Source organism: Amblyomma mixtum, chromosome 3 (genome assembly GCF_055824585.1).
Source record: "Amblyomma mixtum isolate Tamu chromosome 3, ASM5582458v1, whole genome shotgun sequence".
Classification (NCBI taxonomy): Eukaryota; Metazoa; Arthropoda; class Arachnida; order Ixodida; family Ixodidae; genus Amblyomma; species Amblyomma mixtum.
The window spans coordinates 213276835-213296260 of NC_143014.1; the positions used below are offsets into that span (position 1 = coordinate 213276835).

Here is a 19426-nt window from a genome sequence, read left to right on the forward strand (position 1 = left end):
CTTGTATGGGCACCAGCCAGGACTGCACCGGCTGTTCTAATTAACCGCATTTCCGAATTAACAGGGGTCAAATTAAAGAGCTTTACTGCATCGACACACAAGTACCAGGCTGCCATTTTGTGATGTCGATTATGCGCATGTCATTTTCTGGAAAGTTTTAGACATTTTCAGACCAGCCATAGTTTTCTTCTTCTTTTGGAAACATTGCAAGAAGTCTTCTACACCAAGATACTAATCTACACAAGTACCACACCATCAGAAATTTTCTTCCCATCCTTGTACTGCTCTGCACTTCTCATTCAGACTTTACTGACAAGTTCTGGAGCATAACATGTAGCTGCAAATGTGACTCACCAGCTGCACAAAGGAGACGGCACAGATTAAATAAAAGATGGTTGAGAAAGCCACAAAGTAACTGAGGTTGGGATCAGTGCAGGTTCCTCCACTGTACTGCACCTGTAGGCAAAAGTGAAAAACACACTATGAAATTCTATGAGCGTTTTGCACAAAACTACTCAGAAACAAACCAAAAGCAGCCGAAATACCGTATGCCCTGCAACACGAGTGGCCTTGTCAATGTTAACTAATCACATAGGCACCAAAACATAAAAGTATCAAGAATCTAGTTTTATATCAGGACAATACATTTAACTTTGCCCACTCAGAGCAAGGAGCTTTCCCGACCAAAGATAAGCTTTGTTTACCAAAACTTCAGTTACAACTTCATTACAACTTCATGAAGTTACACAAGGCATATTCAGACTGCAAGTCCTCAATCCTGACCACATAAGAACAGTAAATATCTAGGTGTGTTATATAACTGTCACAAAGACTTCACGTGAGTAACATCCTAAAAATGAAAAAATGATGACTGCAGTCACAAGATCAGCTAAACTAGTTTGATATCCCTCTCACATGCTCACGCCGAACTCCCTCAAGCCAAGAGGTCCCTACCCCATGGTAGATGCATGCAGTGCCATACACAGCAGCCTTTCAAGCAAGAGAGTTTTATGTAGTTTGCAGCAAATCAATCTCCCTCAAAGGTTGACAGAAGTACTTTCTTAAGGTGAGCATGTACTGTTAGCGAATAGTTTGCTATGATTAGGAAACGACTTTTTGTGGTATATGTAAGCCATACTTGTTCCATTAGACCATGTTGTGAGCACACCTTCAAAAATATTTGTGTCGTCGTCTGCCACACACTATACACAGGAATATATCGCAACTTTTGGCTGCCATTTTTAGTGTAAAACCGCAGTGGTGGCCTAGTCGTTGGAGCATCCGCCTCGCATGCGTGAGGTGCGGGGTTCGATCCGCAGTGCCATCGGGTACTGATAGGTACAAAGACTCCCCAGGCCTGGTGCTCGGCTTATTCAGGGTGAAAGGCTTGGGAAATGGGTCCTTACCCCACCCTGAGTAAATGAAAATACCTTGTGGCATGGCGCTCTTTGGTCGCAGATGCCCTCGTGCCATAAAAATTCATTATCATCATCATTTTTGTTACTGCTCTTCCCATGCATTTCATGCTGTGCACATATATTGACAGCTCTCTTATAAGTATTTACTATGAACAGTAGCAGCCTTTTCTGTTTGTTTTACTGCACCCTGCTTCGAGCGCAAACTCATACACATGCCACGTGCACAATGAAGGCTCCCCCGCAGGCGTGCCTTTTCACGGTCATTTCTCTTTTCATCTTTCGTGCAATATGAAACGCACTTCATACGTGTCCTTATCGATGTCACAGCCAGCACACATATTGTTCAGAATATCAATTATCACCCAACAAAAATAAAGTTCAGTGCCACGCAACAGAAGAACAAGCAGCGCAACGCTGACATGAGTATATCCGTCAGTCAGTCTTGCACAGCACAGTTTCATGGGTCTTGCGACTTCCCCATAGAGTATAAATAGCTTTAAGCCAGCACACTTCAATAAGAAATAGTGCCTCAGACTTGCCTCACAGAAGCAGATGCCCTGGTGGCATTCGCCATGGCCTGAGCAGTTGTCGGTGCAGCTTGCATTCGGGTGCACAGTCATGAAGTTCTTCAGTAGTGGGTACAGCTTACTGGGGAGATGGGTCACACTTGTAGTTGGAGAAGATTCACGACAGTCCACCATACTGACGAAGCACAACCAGGCTACACCAGTGACGTGCTGCGGAGCCACTACACTGGTTCCGGCCGCCTGTGGGAAAAGAATAAAAGGGCTTTAGCCACAGGTGTTAACGCAGCAGCATTAGAGTGGACATTCTGAAGAAAAGCCGTGCACGCTGTCACACTAATTCAGGACAGATCAAAAGGGTCATGGTGTCACATGTTCAGCTGCAGAATGAAAATAATTAGACCTCGCGTTAAATTGCGACTATGAGGTCGTAGCATGACTGATATGCCAATGACATATAATGAGGTAAAGTAAGTTATGCTGAAAAGAAAACTGGGGTAATTAGTTGGGAATCAAACCCATGACCCTCGGGTTGCGAGTAGGACACACTACCCCAAGGCCACTGGCACGTTCGTTCAACTTGGTTAAAAGGAGAACTTGTGTGTCTTGTGGTGTATCAAGTGGTCTACTAGTCTGCATACTCACCCATGCTAATGATTATACGTGATTTGAAAGAGGTGCTAATTATGAAATAAGTGAGCACATAACCATTAACACTGTCGTGTCATACTCTTAAGGCAGAGCTCAAGTGTCTCCCTAATTTTTTCCATCCTTTCTCCCCCCCCCCCAAAAAGCTCACACAAAACAAAACGCAGACCTGCGCTTCTACACAGCCTTTGTCATATGGATGTCAAAGAGGTTGCCTGCAAATCCCCTGCCACACGGGTACCCTAAGAACCTTAGAAATTCAGCTCCTTTTAAACAAAAACATATGCATGGTGCACAGACAATGGCAGAAATGACCGGCCTTTGTGTCCAAGAGCCATGGTAGTGAGGGCAGCCACCATGAACTTTTGACAACCAAAGGAGATGCCTTTGAGAGGCTGCAATTGCAGTGCCAGTAAACAGTGGTCAGCAGTATTCACAGCAGTCAATCGCAATTTTTTTTTTGTCACGTGGTAAGCTGGTATGATTAAAAACTATTCCTCGAACTGAAAAGGCAAAGCAGTGGCAAAGGGTTCTCGGTTCTGATACCGTATGGCATGTGGAGTCTGACATCATGAAGCTGCATATAGACTATAAGGAATGCAGAAGCACACTGCTCCAGACTGACTTTGACACCTGGGATTCTTTAAGTTGAACTAACATCACACAGCACACAACTGTTATTGCATTTTGCTTTATCAAAACAAGGCCGCTACAGTCAGGATCCCATCTCATGACCTTGGGTTCCACAGCCAAATGCCATGTCAGTGAGCCACCTTCGACAGGTAGAACTGACAAAGGGTTCTTACGTTGGTTTTATTGCAAGGCTGCACTTCAGGTATATGAAGTAGCTTCCTAGCGCAGGCGATATTGTCACATCCTTTAAGTTTTGGGGGGGGGGGGGGGGGGGGGGGGGGGGGGGCAACACGTATCCCGGAGTTTCCACCAACTGCTTCCATTTTAAATGCCAGCAGCAGATAATAACGTACGATATGATGCGAGAGTGCACTAGTGAAATGATGAGTATGACAATGAATTCTTACTGCTCGCACTATGCATACGGGCTACAGTGGCATGCCCAGATGGTAGCACTCACCAACTGTGCACAAAGGCATAGTTTGTGCTTACTCTAGGATAGCACGTATCTTGCTATGCATAAACCATGAAAAAATGGGTGCACCTTGGCTTGAACAAAAAACAGTGACACAAACATTGACATTTTGGTGCACGGTACAGTAACATTAAGTGGCTGAAGTGCATTTAGCGCCCTAATCTTTGGCAATTCAGTGTGTGCCAAGCCAACCGGGATCTTAAAAGCACCATGACTGTAGCAACATATGACATCGTGGTTTATTAGCACAAGGTCACACAGCACAGACCACTGAATAGCTATTTACTGCATTTCCCTACCTGCATCATCCTTCGACGGAAATTGCCAGCATAAATTCAATAAATACAGCACAGTCATGTCACTTGTCCAGCAAAAAAAAAAATGAAGGCAACTACTGTGATATGGAAATATACATAGCAAATTACAGGCTAAATACTACCAACACAAATACAGGTTAACACAAATATGCTTCTAAATCTGACGACTACTAAGCTCATTTCAGGTGCCATCAACTTGCCATGTGCGATTTTAACATAGGCTACAATTAAATGCAGTTAAGGAAAAACTAAACGCATATAAGCTGGGTAATAAAATTTAAAGCTGTGTGACTAATAACTTTGTAATAGCAGTACAATGTTCTTTCTCCCACAAACATGCTGAAAAAAATGAAAGGTGCAGCAAGCATAATTATAAGAACATTCCACATGAAAGTAGCCGATACCATGCCAAAGCACGGAGCATGTGATTTCCATTACTTTATAGGATGCGTTGGAAGATCCTGTAATAAGTATTGCAGGTTCCAGTCACTGCATCAATAAAATTAATGGACATTCATCTTGCCATCTTCAAAACAAACTGCTGCCACATTCACTTCCACACAATCCAATAGCGAAGGCTCAGAAAACAATACCAATTAGAAAGTAGTATTGCCATCTTCAAAACAAACTGCTGCCACATTCACTTCCCCACAACCCCTTAGTGAAGGCTCAGAAAACAATACCAATTAGAAAGTAGTATCTTTCACCCTCATTGCGCCATTCGAGAAAAATGTATCATCGGCATCACATTATTCTCCCTGTAGGTCAACGTTGCAGCAAATAATGCACGGATGGCGAGAACTAACAAGTCAGGTACTTGGCAAGGATTCTGCTATCACCATGTTCATATTGTTGGTTATTTATACAAATGTTCAGAACACTTTCTAAAAAGGGAACACAGGACTATTTACACAAATATGCAAAGTGTCAAACTGTCCAAGAAAAAATTCTCTTCAATGACTACCTCAATTATAGTATTAAAATTTGCTCAACATTTACTTGTATAATGACATGTTGCATGCTCTAGACTGGGTGACAAAACTTACTTCCATTCTCTGAGGATTTTCATTGTTGGGACATATTAGTGATCAAAACAAAGAGGGAGGAGTGGAATAAACCCACGCAAGATTACTCCTACATTTTTTGCAAATTGTAAACTGTGGGATTTAACATCCCAATGCGACACGTGGGCCATGAGGGACGTAGTGGAGGGCTATGGATTGGTTTCGACCACTTGGGGTTCTTTAACGCGCACTGACATCGCATAGCTAAGGGGCACCTTTTGCGTTTCACCCACAACGAAACACTGCTGCCCTGGCCAATATTCAACCCGAGTACGACACATTTTACAACAAAGCAGTTGTAGGATAATAGGCAAACGGACAGTTGTTAGTGAACAAGCACAGATTGAGAGTTATGAATTTTTTGCTACTGCCATGCTCATAAATGTAATCACTGAAAGAAATTTGAAAACTTATCAAAAATCAGTTCAAAAAGAAAGACATAGCATAATTTACATGAATGTAACAGTTAAAGAAAACACCCCTTCAAGCACTCTTAAATGTAGCATCAAAATATGCTCAATATTAAGTACTCAAAGTGATAGCACATAGAGCTCTCTGGGCAAGATGACAAAGTTCAAGGATTTTCAACCTTGGTGAACATGAGCAGACAGGAAGAAAGGGTCGTGTAAAGTAGCCTCAAGCAAAACTTTCACATTTTACAATGCCAAAAGAGTAGCAAAAGGGACAAATTTTTTGTGATAAACCAATTGTACCTATGGATTGCAAAGCAGCATGCAAAATCTATCCCAAAAGGAAGGTGAGACATGAGACAGATGAATGAGATAAGAATGAGACACTTGGACAGGCTATCTTGACCAACAAGTGACTTGGGCAGTTGCACCACAATGGGTCTTTCCCTGCTGGAGCTGCACTCTGGGCTGTGAGACACACCACAGTGGAGGGCTCAAGATTAATTTTGACTAACTAGGGTTCTTTTATATGCAGTGGCTTCGCACAGCAGATGAGTATTTTTGTAAATCCGTTCCATCAATATATGGCAGCCAGTCAATCCTTCAATCCAATTTAACCCCATAACATCGTACTCAGCAGTAGTTTGTTTATTGGGGTTTAATGTTCCTAAGTGATACTGGCTATGAAGGACACCGTAGTGGAGGGCTCAGGATAATTTCGGCCACCTGGGGCTCTTTAACGTGCCATGACATCGCGCAGTACATGGCCCTCTAGCATTTCGCCTCCAGTGAAATGCCACCGCCGTGACCGGGATTGAGCCTGCGTCTTTTGGGTTGGCATCCAAACACCGTAACCACTGAGTCACCGTGATGGAGCTCAGCAGCAGTAACACAATGCTTAGCTACAAGAGCCTTCATTGTAATAATGGCAGAAGAAACAAACAAGCTTTTCTTTTCCTAGCCAGAAGCCAACATTTTCATGCTGAGCAAGCTTCTAGAGCTAACATCCGAAGAACTTTTTAGCTGAGTTTTGCTTGCAGCAGTTTAAATGTCATGGGAAAGAACTGCACCTCGCACAACTACAGCGAAGAGGATATTAAGAATGAAGTAGTGCTCAAAACAACTTGTAAAATAATGTTGCCGCAAGACTTGACTGCAGTTTCAGAGTTCCTTCTTGCAACGGTAAGGCATGCTATTGCTTTAATGGAACTAGCTAAGGGAAATAAACAAGTAAAATCAAATGCAAATGAAGCACGTTGTGATTGCGGCATGACAACGGTAGACAAGGATGGAATCTAGAGCACAATGAAAACAAAACAGTCTCACAGTATTGCTACACTACTTTCGTGTTTCACCAGTATTGTATACTAGCTTTGAAAATTCTAAGTAAAATAACTGTTCTGTCTGCAAGCTTAGTTTTATCCAGACAGCATCAAATGTAATTACACAATACAGGACGTCAAAAGGCCAAGGCCCACAGCCAATCAATAAAGTAGAACATGCAAAAAAGAATGTGGTGGGTATCTTGAACAGCCATTTTCAGTGCACGGCACATGAACTGTCACACTGGCCAAGTGTCCGACAAAACGCTTCACCATCTGTGCATTAAGTTCGTTCAACAGATCGACGTGACAGCAGAGCCTGCGAAACTAGGCCACGGTGGCGACCCCACTTATCTCGCAGCTTTCATGAGTAAATGTATTAGACCTTGTACCTTCCGTGGGAAGAAAATAAATGGTATGTCGCCCACCTGCTTCGGTCGAATATACGAAGAAAGAAGCAACCAACACAACCGTTGAACAAATCTGTCACAAGGTGTAAAAGCCTACGTGCGCCGCGCTCGGCCTCTTGCGCCACGGCGCACGACGCAAAACGTTACACAATACGCACTGAACTCACAGTCAGTTATGGCAACCCACAACACTTCAGTTGCAAGTGGCCACATGATGAATCGCACCCGGGAATCGATGAAGAAAATACGCTAGCACGAGCACATTTCGAGCGGTCAGCGCCTTTGGAGCGAACCAAGGCCGACGCGCGGGCAGCCTTATCTCTCCGGACCGAAAGTAGACAGAAACTTGCACGCAGCTATCGGGAGAGCGACTGATAACAGGAAGTATTGTCCAGCCAGATAATGCTGTGCGTCAGTCTTTATCTCCGTCATGCAGTTCAGCAAAAACCTGCCAGACGGTTGAGCCAGTGAGGAAGCACAACTAGACATTGTGCTTCCTCACTAAATGCAGTACCAAACCGTACAGAAAACAGCCCGAGTTAACAGCCCCTCTGCAATCCGCCGGTAGTCATCCCAGATCCTGTTTACGGCAAAGGTTTTGCCGCAGGCAATGTGAGTCATACGCCGTCTAGTCAACAGAACTAAATTTTACGATTTCCTACTGTAGTTAGGTTTACCACAGCAACATACTCCCAGACAGATGGAAATCAAACACGCTGCGTTATCATATACGTTCTTACAATTAGCCAACAAATTTCGTGCATCTGATGTTTACTCGATCGACTAAACAAGGCCGCGAAGGGACGCCAGTCCGCAACTTCCGCACACGCTGCAGTGATGGCCGCATTCGAGCCCATGTCGCCAGTACCTCGACGCGCAATCAAGTGCCACTACAAGCACCAGGTGCTTCAAGTGTAAGCAATATAATGAACTCCTTATGATCCAGGCAATCTGTCTAGTGCGAACAGAGGTTTCTCGTCGGCGGTCTCGACGCAGCAGTACCGCAATCAGGAGCGCGGCGACCCGCCACAGATAAACACAGACAAGGCCTATTGACCGAACACTTCAGTGCGGTCTCCCCTACGATACCCTGACAAAAGCTGTCACATAGTTTCGGGAACACTATCTCTGAGGCAGGAGATGGTCTATTCGGTGTGAATCGCGATAGGGTGACAGGAGACGTGCGAGGAATACAAGAAAAAGGGTGCGCAAACTAGCAGCGGAGTATCCCGCTCATTCCATGGACTTACTATGTCATTATGGAACGTACTCCTTCGACGATCCGAGGAAAGCTCCGCTAAAGGCGTCAGGAGCTTGCAGTAATCCAGTCAATAGCATAAGGTGGGATTAATAATTCGCCAATAAATAGCACTTTCGTTCTACAACCCCACCGAGCAGCGAAAGCAGTTGCTAAGCCGTGTCAGCGCCACTGAGGGATGCTGGGAAGGATTGCACCCAGCGATCGGAGCGCTTCCGTGCACTGCACCGCAATGCCCTTCCCTCGTATCCCACTATATCTGCGCAGCAAGCTTTTTTTTTCTTTTTTTAAGTTTCGCGCACGGCTCGTATGGGAGAGCCAGTCAGAGGGTTGTTTGGTTGGTATTCAGAGGGGTTAATGCGGTCTGCTTTCCTTTTTTTCTTTCTGTCCTGCGTGAAACAACGTTTTCACCTTAGGGCTTGTTTACATTGTCCGAGTTTTTTGTTCAAACCGCGATTCAACGCTCTCGCAATGTTCGCTGAATTTACGCGCGCATGTAGGGTATATTGTAAACAAGAAGTGGTTCTAGGTTAACTTTCTTAAAGGTGCAACTGATATTTTAGTTTGCCCTTGATGTCTGCTCTTGCTGCTTTGCTCAGCGAGACAATGACGCGCATATTGTGACGTAGTACGTACCTTGCATATACAAACTTTTTTTTTCTTTCAGGGCGTATCATAATGATTTTGAGTCCTCGCACTCATGCACTTTCTGGTCGACATAATCCCAGCAAACCAAAAACCTCTCAGAGACGTCTAGCTAGACGTCTCTAGAGGTTTTTGGTTTGCTGGGATCGATGCATGCATATATAGGTCCGATATCGTCCCACAATTAGGTCGACGCCAGATAAAAAGAGCAAGTTGCTGGGCTAGTTTGGTACTGTTGCATCGTGATGGAGCAGCGCAAAGGACGGGACACAGCGCCTGTGAACGTCCTTCCTTGTTTCTTGTGTCCCGTCCTTTGCGCTGCTCCACCACGATGCGCGCCAGATAAAAAAGCAGTTAAGAAACAGCTACTGAGACAGCTGGCATTCACAAACGCAAACTCGTCGTTGCCGTTCGTAATTACGCACTGTTTCACTGCCCTCATCAGGCTGTCATATGTGGCAGCGAGTAGAAGTCTTCTACGGCGATGCTCAGCGCAGAGCAGGTCCCTGGATTTTCCTGCGTGAGGTACTCAATAACGCTACTGGAAGTCGGGATCAGGAAAGGGTCCGCAATCGTGAGAGGAGTCAGTTGTTTCTGCAAAAATCCAGAAACGTACCTCATGCTGCCACGTCGAACGTTGGAGATGATAGCACGGAACGGAATACCTGCGTTTGTGATTTAGCAGTGAAAGAAGTAGAAGTGGCTCAACTCAGCTCAGAGCGCGCAGCTATCGTCTATAAAGAAGATCGAGGACCTGCGCGCGATTTTGCACATATGCGGTGCGCCTCCCGTTAGAGGTCAAACCTAAGAGCCAAATGACCTTCAGGCTCAGCATGGGAGGAGCAGCTTTTTTCTCTAAAACAGGTCCAGTTAATTGGAACCCATCGGTCGACCGATGACGATCACCAGAGCTCTGTTGCAAATCCCTCAGTTTGATTCGTTCACTAGGCGAGGGCTTGCCTTTTGACCATGGCTTTTGATGATCACTTTCTTTTCTCAAGTTATTTTCCACCGCTTCAGAGGCCTTGAAGAGGCCCACAACAACGCCCCGCTATTCTCCTATGCCCCTAACCGATAGGGTCACCCTATCTCTCTTGATTTCACTGGGAATGATCGCGGTTGTCTGAAGTAGTGGCAGTATGAGAGGATCCTGTACTTGCAGCTAGGTGGTAAGACCGTCATCGCTGCATTGAAAGAAATAAAATTGTCAAAGCTGAACATGTCCGTGAAAAATTCTTTGCTCCCACGCCGCAGCGAACGCTCAAATATTCGCACGCTCGTAACTATCTTGCGAGTTTTTTTTTTTATATATGCGATTTTGCTGCCAAAGTTGTCATCGCATTCTAGCTGTCAGATAGGCAATCAAGCAAGGTTCTCAGATATCGTTATTACGAAGAAAGAATTAAGATTAGAGAGCCATGTGACAAGGGCATTGAAGCGATGTCTACGAGCACGAGTCACATATGCTCTTCTCGCCCCGCTCGCCGTTCGTGCAAGAAGCGATAGCAGCACCCGGCCGACACACGTGCTGCTGAACGACGCGTGCTCGTAGGCGCGACTATGTGCGCCGCCCAGCCGCAAGGTTTCGGTTTCGCCCGTGAGCGGGCCCACGATTCCGGTGGCGAGAATCGCTTTTTCAAAAATCTAAACCTGATATGGATATTACTGGCAGCGAACTCAAACCTCTGAATAAATTAGGAGCCTGAATGAAACTGTGAAAAGTTAACCATCAGAATTTAGTTGACCATGCAAACCCATTTTAGCTGTACTTTGATGCACATGACAGTTCCACACCAAAGAAAGCTCTGTTTAAAAATGAAAAACCTATTTTCAAAAATTCATAAGTATTGGTGATTCAAACTTTTGTATTGGTTTTCTTCATCATCTATTTCGTTATAGTCTAATTTACTTTAATCCTTTTTAAAGTTTTTTTTTTCTTGATGCTCAGGCAGACTAAGCATCTGCAGTCTGGCTTTGACAGGATTGGAAGTTGTGTCCCTTACGATTCAAAGGACTGCGGCGGAAACAACGCGGCGCATTTCAGTTAAAAAAAAAAATAGTTTCTACTGATAACAAATATTTATCCTCACACAACATGCCTATACATTTAAGAAACTGAACATGTTAATAAAAGCTGTCTGAGAAAAAAAAATTCTGGTAGAGTGAGACTGCTTATGCGTAGGAATTAGGGAAGCATCGTGTCGCTATAGTGGGTGCATTGTTTACGCGTCTAAAGTTCTTTTCTACGAGCTTATGTGTATACACAACCCGAAACGCTGTACAACGAATTGTTGCATAACAATTGTGATACGAAAGTGTGGGAAGGCATACAATTGCAGGCACATATATGTCGTCAGTTCGAATCCCTGTCACAAGCTAGCCTAGCTCCAACTTGACAGGCACGTGCAAGCTATATATATGCAACGAGAAATCGCATGACACCACCCGGAGTGCTGTACAACAAACAGCTAGAAGAAAAAGCGAATCAAAAAGTCCATGAAATAGCGCAATGGTTTTCAGCTAATAAGCTGACAATACGAAAAAAACTAAATACCTGATATTTCATTCAAGGAAAGTAATTGACCCAACTGATGTCAGAATCCTAGTAAATAATGCACTAATAGAACACACATTTTCATTTAAATATCTAGGTGCCACGTTTGACAGCCACTTACACTGGCAAGACCAAATTGAGGCAGTCTGCAGGAAGTTGGCGTCCGGATGTCATGCTCTTCATCAGGTTAAAGAATTATTTGACATGTCTACATTACGTATTATTTTGCCTTCATTGAAAGCCATCTATCATACTGTGTCGAAGCATGGGGTGGAACTTACCATACGTATTTAGACCCTATTATCCGCCTTCAAAAATGTGCATTAAGAATAATAAACAAGTCTAACCGTTTTGAGCACACCAAACCATTATTCTGCAAGTCAATGATTCTTCCATTTGATTTATTGTACAGATTAAAAATGTCTGTATGTGTTCACAACATAGTAAGACACAACCGCCCTTTTCACGCATCAATACTTCATTCCCCGCTTCAGTCCACTAGAAACCTCTCCTTCGGCAATCAATGTATATATATATGGTGAGTGTTTAGTGCAGTCTGCGGGGGTAAAGATCTGGAATGCGATACCCATTTCTCTGAAAAACTCACACAATTTTGCTGGTATGTTTAAAAAACACTTAACTGAAATAACTGATTTAACTTGAAATTCTTTTTTCGTCATAGTTTTCTATTATGCACTTTGTATGTAACACGATAGTTTGTACTAACACTAGATGGCTGAAAATTCTCTTTGCATGTCATATTTTCAAAGCTATTTCTTTCTTTTTTTGTCTCGCCGAATGTTATCTACCAGTGTTATTTAGACTACTTCGCTTTTAATCTTGTACTACGCTTACGCTATTCTGTATAAGTCCGCCGTTTTTGAATTTGCTTTTACATACTTTGTGTACTTGGACCCGAACTAGCCGTTGGCTATGGGTCCAAAAAGTGTTTTGTATTTTCTGTAAAAGAGATTCGAAATAAATTTAATTGAATTGAACATCAAAGTTATGTTCAAGAAAGCAAGCAAATTGCCATATTTATTTTGGATTTACATAACATACAGTTCTAACACTGAAATATTACCTATAAGTTCTGAACAGTAAATAAGTTGTTGGGAAGTAGTAGCTTATAGTAATGCATTTTTGTTGAGACGTAAGCGCGGTAAGGTCACTTTCAGACCGAATGATGACGGCGTTGTCACCTTGCTGCTTCCTCACCAGGACTTTGCAGTTTGCATGCATCCCGCATGGAGGAACCCCTCCTCTCCCTTGCTAAGAGAGTGCCGCGCTGTGGCCGCGTGTTGATGGAGGTGAAACGCAAAAGGCACCCAGGTGCTTTGCGATGTCAGTGCGCGCTAAAGGTCCCCAGGTGGTTGAAATTATTTCGGAGTCCTCCACTACAGCACCTCTTCCTTCTTTTACTCCCTCCTTCATCCCATTCCTCAAGGCACGGTTGAGGTGTCCATCAAGAAATGAGACAGGCCATTTCCTTTCTTAAAAACCCAATTTATTTATTATTTATATGTTCATCCCAATTGAAAAGTTATTGGGAACCTGCTGGTTTCTAATGCTTTCATCTGGTCCAAGAAGAAAGCTTTCTGGTTTGCTGCTGGTTGAAATGGTCCCTGTAGAGCACCCAGTGGTTTTTTCTGTCATGTACTGGTCCCAGAAGGCAGCCTTCTGATTTGCTGCCAGTTGAAATTGTGTTTGCTGGTTTTGTGCTGTAGAGTCACTGGATAAGTTTTCAGAGTACCGTGATTTTCCTCCCTGCCACCGGATTTGGAAGCTTCATGGCTGACCCTGACTGATGTTCTCAGCACTGAAATCACAGTGGTTTTCCATGTATCCGGTTTTGCAATATGGTTATTTTAAGTGACAATTTAAACTTTTGCGTAGTTGGAAAAACTAACTTTGGAGATAATGCAAATGGACACACACAATAAATGAGAAACAATATTTTTTGAAACTTGTTGAAGCAATTTCTCAAGTATGTATACGGGTCCTAAAGGAAAGCTCCGAGGCTTTGGAAGCCCGCCGCTCATGGTAGGTGCCTGCCAATGATGAAGTTTGCTAGTTTGGCAACATTTGCCCGCGCAGCCATATTTCTTTCAAGCCCAGCAGTGCGCAGGGAAAAGCAGTGTGGTACTCCGAAAACTTATCCAGTGACTATATTGTGCTGGGGTCTACTGGTCCCAAAAGGAAGCTTTCTGGTTTTCGGTTGGTGTATATGGTCCCAGAAGGGCATCAACTGGCTTTGTGTGGGGCTCTACTGGTGGTTCTGAAGTGGGTTCTGCTAGCTTCTACTGAGAAATTTTTTGTTGTTGAATTGACAGCTTTTTCTGTTCATGTGGTAATGGTGTTCAACTAGCAAAAACATTCTGATAAATTTCTTGGATTTTCCTGCTGTAAACTGCATAAATAGTACCGAAATGGAATGAGAAAACATTGCTTATTAACTGTTCCCCACTAACACCTTTGGAAATATATAAGCATGAACCCATGGTACCAGTTTGAATGTGAGTGAAAGTTTCTCATACAAGTTGTGTGTATAACAGTGCTTTGTTGAAGCTCTTGTTAGCGCTTGCTACGTTTAAAGCTGTATTGTCTGAATAGGCAGATCTGCGTGGTCCTGCAGGGCAGGGTAGGTTGCTTGTTTTCCTCAATCTTTTGATATTTAGAAACTTTTACTTTAAAACTTAACTTTTCAGAAAGGTTAAAAAACGAAGATTACACATATGGTTTATCAAAATAAATGTTTGAGCAACCAGGGCAGCTACCGGTTCCAGCAGCTACCGAGAATCGACCATTATTCCATTTGAACTAGCACCATAAAGAATGCCATTTGGGCATTTTCATCTAGGATAGCATTTTCTTTTGGCTGCCTGCAATCAGGCCGGTCGCACGGTTACTGAGCAACCACCCCAGGATTGTCGCCCGCAAGCATAAAGCTGACTGGTGCTTGTATATAGTGTACAGTCGGGGCAAAGTCTTTGATCCCACTCCAAGTTCTGAACCGTGCCGCACTAAATGCAGGCGCCACACGTGACGGTCTCGACACTCAATGGTGCTCGCATGCACCGCGGCAGGGTTTGGAACTTGGAGGGGAAGTCAGATTTTTGACCTCGACTGCACATATTTGAGCAATAAACAAGCACCATGCACCCATTTGGTGCAATGACAACAGTTGCCGGCAAAAACACGCCATTTTGGTTCCGACAGTCTTTAGAGCTGTAGTGTGGACAAGAAGTTTTCCCGATCTAAAGCCTCCACGCTTATCTGTAGTACTGCAAGGCGTATTCACCAGCATGCCCACAAATGCTGCCACCTGTGCAACAATATTGCAGCGTTGTGAAATTGCATCTGGAACCCGAAATGGCATGGCCATCACCATCACAGGGCATGTGCATCCAGGCATTGTACCCATATGAAGCATTTTATGCATCGTGTCGGTGAGTCAACCAACTCGCCGCAGTGCTTGAGCTCTAGCGGTGTCCTTTGTATGCCGCGGAGTGGGAAAGCTACACGTCTCTAAGGCTATAGCTAGTTGGGCGCGGGCATTACGTAGCCTAATCCCTAACAAATGGTATAAGCAACTCTGGCAAAAATAATGCAGTAATCACATCAGCAGGAGTTGATGGGCTAGTTGGCTTGAAACTTGTAATGCCATCAAAGGTTATGCGCAAAAAAGACAACATGAAGACAGAATACACGACAGGACGAGTGCAAACTAACAACTAGTTTATTCAGAAGCTGACACTTCTAAATAAAAGAAATGTAGGTGCATGCACAGCGGATACACCCACAGCATGCCTGGTAAATGTGATAACACCATAATACCCTACAAGACAGATTTTAACAAGGCTGACTCTCTTCTTTATAAGGTGAGAGACATACGGCTGACGCAATGGTGAGCATTTTTTATCAAAGGATTCCATTTCGTGCGCCATGGCATTGCTGCCCCGGCCAAGAATATTGACCTCATTCAGTTGCGAAATGAAAGGAAAAGTGCGCAAAAGGGCCCCAAAAGAAGGTACGAAGCCATCAGTAGTACCTTACATGCATAAGGTGGCACTCAACTTGAAGAAAGTGGCCAGCAGGTATGGAGTGCCTATGATGTTTTCAGCACCTGTGAAGTTAGGCCAACTCTGCTCACTCACAGTAAAGGAAAGAACCAGGTCGACCAGATGCATCAAAAAGCATGGCAAGCCCTACGTTAAATGCGCGAAAGGCGTTATGCATGAAATTTCACTGACAGGTGAAGGCCTACATTGGCCAAACAGGACGCTGCGTTAATGATCGTGCAGGGGAGCATGAACGCACGTTCAGAGATAGGGAAAGTAGCACAAAATTTTAACCGAACATTGCTGAAAATGCCAATGCCGGCCACAACTGAATGAGATCAAGATTCTTGGCCGGGGCAGCAACGCCATGGCACGCAAAATAATGCAATTCTTTCTGATAAAGAATGCGCACAATTGCATAAGCGATATGTTTCTCGCCTACAGAAGCGAGTCCGCCTTGTTAAAGTCTGTCTTGTAGGGTATGATGGTGTTATAACGTTTACCAGGCATGCTGTGGGTGTACCCGCTGTGCATGCGCCTACATGTCTTAAATTTAGAGGCGTCAGCTTCTGAATAAACTAGTTCGTTTGCGCTCGTCCTGTCGTGTCTTCTGTCTTCGTGTTGTCTTTTTTTGCGCATAACCTTTGATGGCATTACAAGTAATTACATGCCAACCGAATCCATCCAACTAAAATTAACTCTAGCCTTGTATCGTCGCCCTTCCCTTTCATTTTAATGGTGAGAAAAAGGGATGTGCGTGTAGAAGTTAACGGCATAGCAAGTACACATAAAATATGACAGCCGCACGCCATTTCTATTGCTCACGAACAGTCAAGTGCATCCTCGGGATTCTCGGTTGTGGCTGTTCCTTGCCAGCTGTGTTACTGTGCTGCAGTTCAGGAAAAGAAGCCATGGGTGAACCATTATGCATCTAATACCAACTCTCTCCATTCAGCCTGCAACCACACAGCCCAGGAGTGCAACCACTACGTCGCCGTTGCAATCTGAAGTGCTGGTGCCTATGGTGCAGCATCACAATTATGGCAAAACGAAGCGCCCGCGCTTAACGCAGATCCATCGCTGTGACCGATGGCCTGTTCGTTCATTGAGGCTTTGTGGAACAGATTTCCTTCAGCCGAGACATGTTTGAGGGTGCTAACATCGCGATGCAGGAATGCATTAACTGCCATGTGACAATTTTAAAATATTGCGAGCGTTGTTTTAAGCTGAAAGAAAGAAACCACGCTAAAGTCCCTTTCAAGTAAGCAACAGAAATTGGCATTTTATTTATTTATTTATTTATTCATACTGTTAACCCTCTGCATGAGGGTCATTACAGGGAGGGAAACATATACAGACACAAGTGCAATTCTCTTCGCTAAAAAAAGAAACACTCAAATGCACAGAATTACAGATTTGCACAGCAATCTTCCAGGAACGCGTTCACACCTATCACAAATTTGTCTACATCTGTTTGGTCCACAACGTCACTTGGTAGTTGATTCCAAATTTCTACAGCATCGGGAAAAAAGGAGTAGCGATAGACATCAGTACGTGTAATAATAGGTTGTAATACCTTACTGTGATTTTTCCGAGGGCAACGCTTCAGGGGAGGTGCAACATAGTGATGTTTATTAACTTTGACTTTATCATTCATTATCAGAAAAAAAAGTTTCAATTTCTGCTTTAGTCTTCTTACTTCTAGTGATTCTAGCTGACACTCTTTTAGCATTGCTGTGACTGAATCAGTGCGGCGGTATTTAGAGCATATAAAACGTGCTGACATCCTTTGCAATCTTTCCAGTTTCCGTTTTAAACCCTTTTGATGAGGACTCCACACTGCACTTGCGTACTCTATTATTGGCCGCACGAACGTCTTGTACGCAATCAATTTAATTTCTCTAGTCGCATTCGGCAACTTCCTCCTCAGGAAACAGACCTTCTGGTAGGCTTTTAAATAGACATTTTCAATATGGGTGCGCCAGTCAAGATTATTTGTTAATGTCACTCCCAAGTACTTGAGACACTTTACTTGATCTAAGGAATTTTCACCGATATTGTATCGAAACATCATAACATTCTGCTTCCTTGTTACTTGCATGTAATTAGATTTTTGGTAGTTTATTTCCATACCCCATTTCAGGCACCACGAGTTTAACGACTGAAGACATCTATTTATGTTCATCTGATCTGCCGGGGAAGCCACAGGAGAGTAAATTAAACAATCATCGGCAAAAAGTTTCATTCTGACAGGCGATTCGACGATAGCAGAAATATCATTTATATACAATAAAAACAAAAGCGGACCTAAAACGGAGCCCTGTGGCACCCCCGACAGAACTTCACGCCTATTCGATACTGCACTTTCTATTTTGACGACTTGACAGCGGTTACTTAGATAGGCCTGAATCCATAGTACTATATTTTCAGCGATTCCTAATCTGCGTAGTTTAAAAAGAAGCTTATGATGCGGAACTTTATCGAAAGCCTTCGAGAAGTCTACACAGACCACATCTACCTGCTGACGTTCATCTATAGCCTTGCAAAAGTCGTTCACTGTTTCAATTAACTGCGTCACTGTCGAAAGGCCGGTCCGAAAACCATGCTGAAATGGACACAATAGGTCATTTATTTCTAAAAAATGAAGGATATGTTTAGCTATTATGTGTTCAAAAACCTTGCAACATACGGAAGTGAGTGAAACTGGCCTGTAGTTTTTTACAAGAAGTCGATTACCGCCTTTAAATACCGGAACTACTATTGCGCTGCGCCAGTCACGAGGTAAAGAATGATCCCGCAATGACTTTTCAAATAAAATTTGCAAATAATATGATAACCACTCAGCATACCGTTTAAGGAATTCCGTCGGTATTTCATCGGGACCGCTCGATTTCTTCGGGTCCAGAGACAGCAGCTGCTGACAGATGCCCTCCCTATTGATGCGAATCTCGTGCATTGAGTATGGCAACGTGTAAATTGTTGTATGATCACTCTCAATGTCATTATCATCTCTACTGAAGACCGACTGGAAGAAATCATTAAACAGATTTGCAATATCGGTTTTATCAGTCACCTCATCGTTCCCATCCATTACCTGTGTGATTGCGTTCTTTTTCGCTGAAAAATATCGCCAGAACTTTTGTGGTGAGCTTGTGAGAAAATTAGTCAGTGTTGTATTGAAGAAAGTTTTTTTCGAATCCAATAACACTGTTTTGAGCTTCTTTTTGATGTTTGAAAGTTCTGTCGCTCTATTTTTTTGCTTTCGTAGCCTTTTTACCTTGCGCTTTAACTGAATGATCTCTCTAGTGATCCAAGGATTGAGCTGCTTCGATTTCTTTGAGCGAGTGTTGCTGTTGCTGTGCACTAACATTAGTGAATAAAAGGTTAGTTAATTTCTCTTTAATGAACTAATCAGGAGCATTTAAAAATATTCGGACTACGCTCAAGATGAACGTCTCTCATCTTGCGCTAGTTACATTTTTGTAGAGCATGTTTTTGTTTTTTAAACCTCAGTACAAGTTAGCTGAAACACATCGTATGCCTTACAACAAAACAATGGACAACAAATTTGTCTCTGGAGAGAAAATGATGCAGTAATGAATATTATATTGCCATGCTACTATGATCAAATCTCAAAATCCTACTGCACAGTCTGTGCCAGATGACAAATTCAGCATGAGGTTCACA

General features: G+C 43.5%; 1 protein-coding gene across 3 annotated transcripts in view; it reads right to left on the bottom strand.

Annotated features, from left to right (window-relative positions):
- LOC149353569 (uncharacterized) overlaps positions 1-8669 on the bottom strand; it is a 29902-nt gene extending 21233 nt beyond the window's left edge. The window contains exons 1-3 of one of the 3 annotated variants that reach the window (XM_089582662.1): positions 8472-8669; positions 1958-2185; positions 355-456 (exon numbers count right to left, since the gene is read on the bottom strand). In XM_089582662.1, the coding sequence (XP_089438788.1) occupies positions 355-456; positions 1958-2119 (264 nt within the window). In that variant the 5' untranslated portion in view covers positions 2120-2185; positions 8472-8669. Of the gene's footprint in view, positions 1-354; positions 457-1957; positions 2186-7239; positions 7259-7388; positions 7730-8471 lie in introns of those variants that run through there. The other 2 variants (XM_089582663.1, XM_089582664.1) reach the window with 2 other exon arrangements.
- Positions 8670-19426: the final 10757 nt, after the last annotated feature.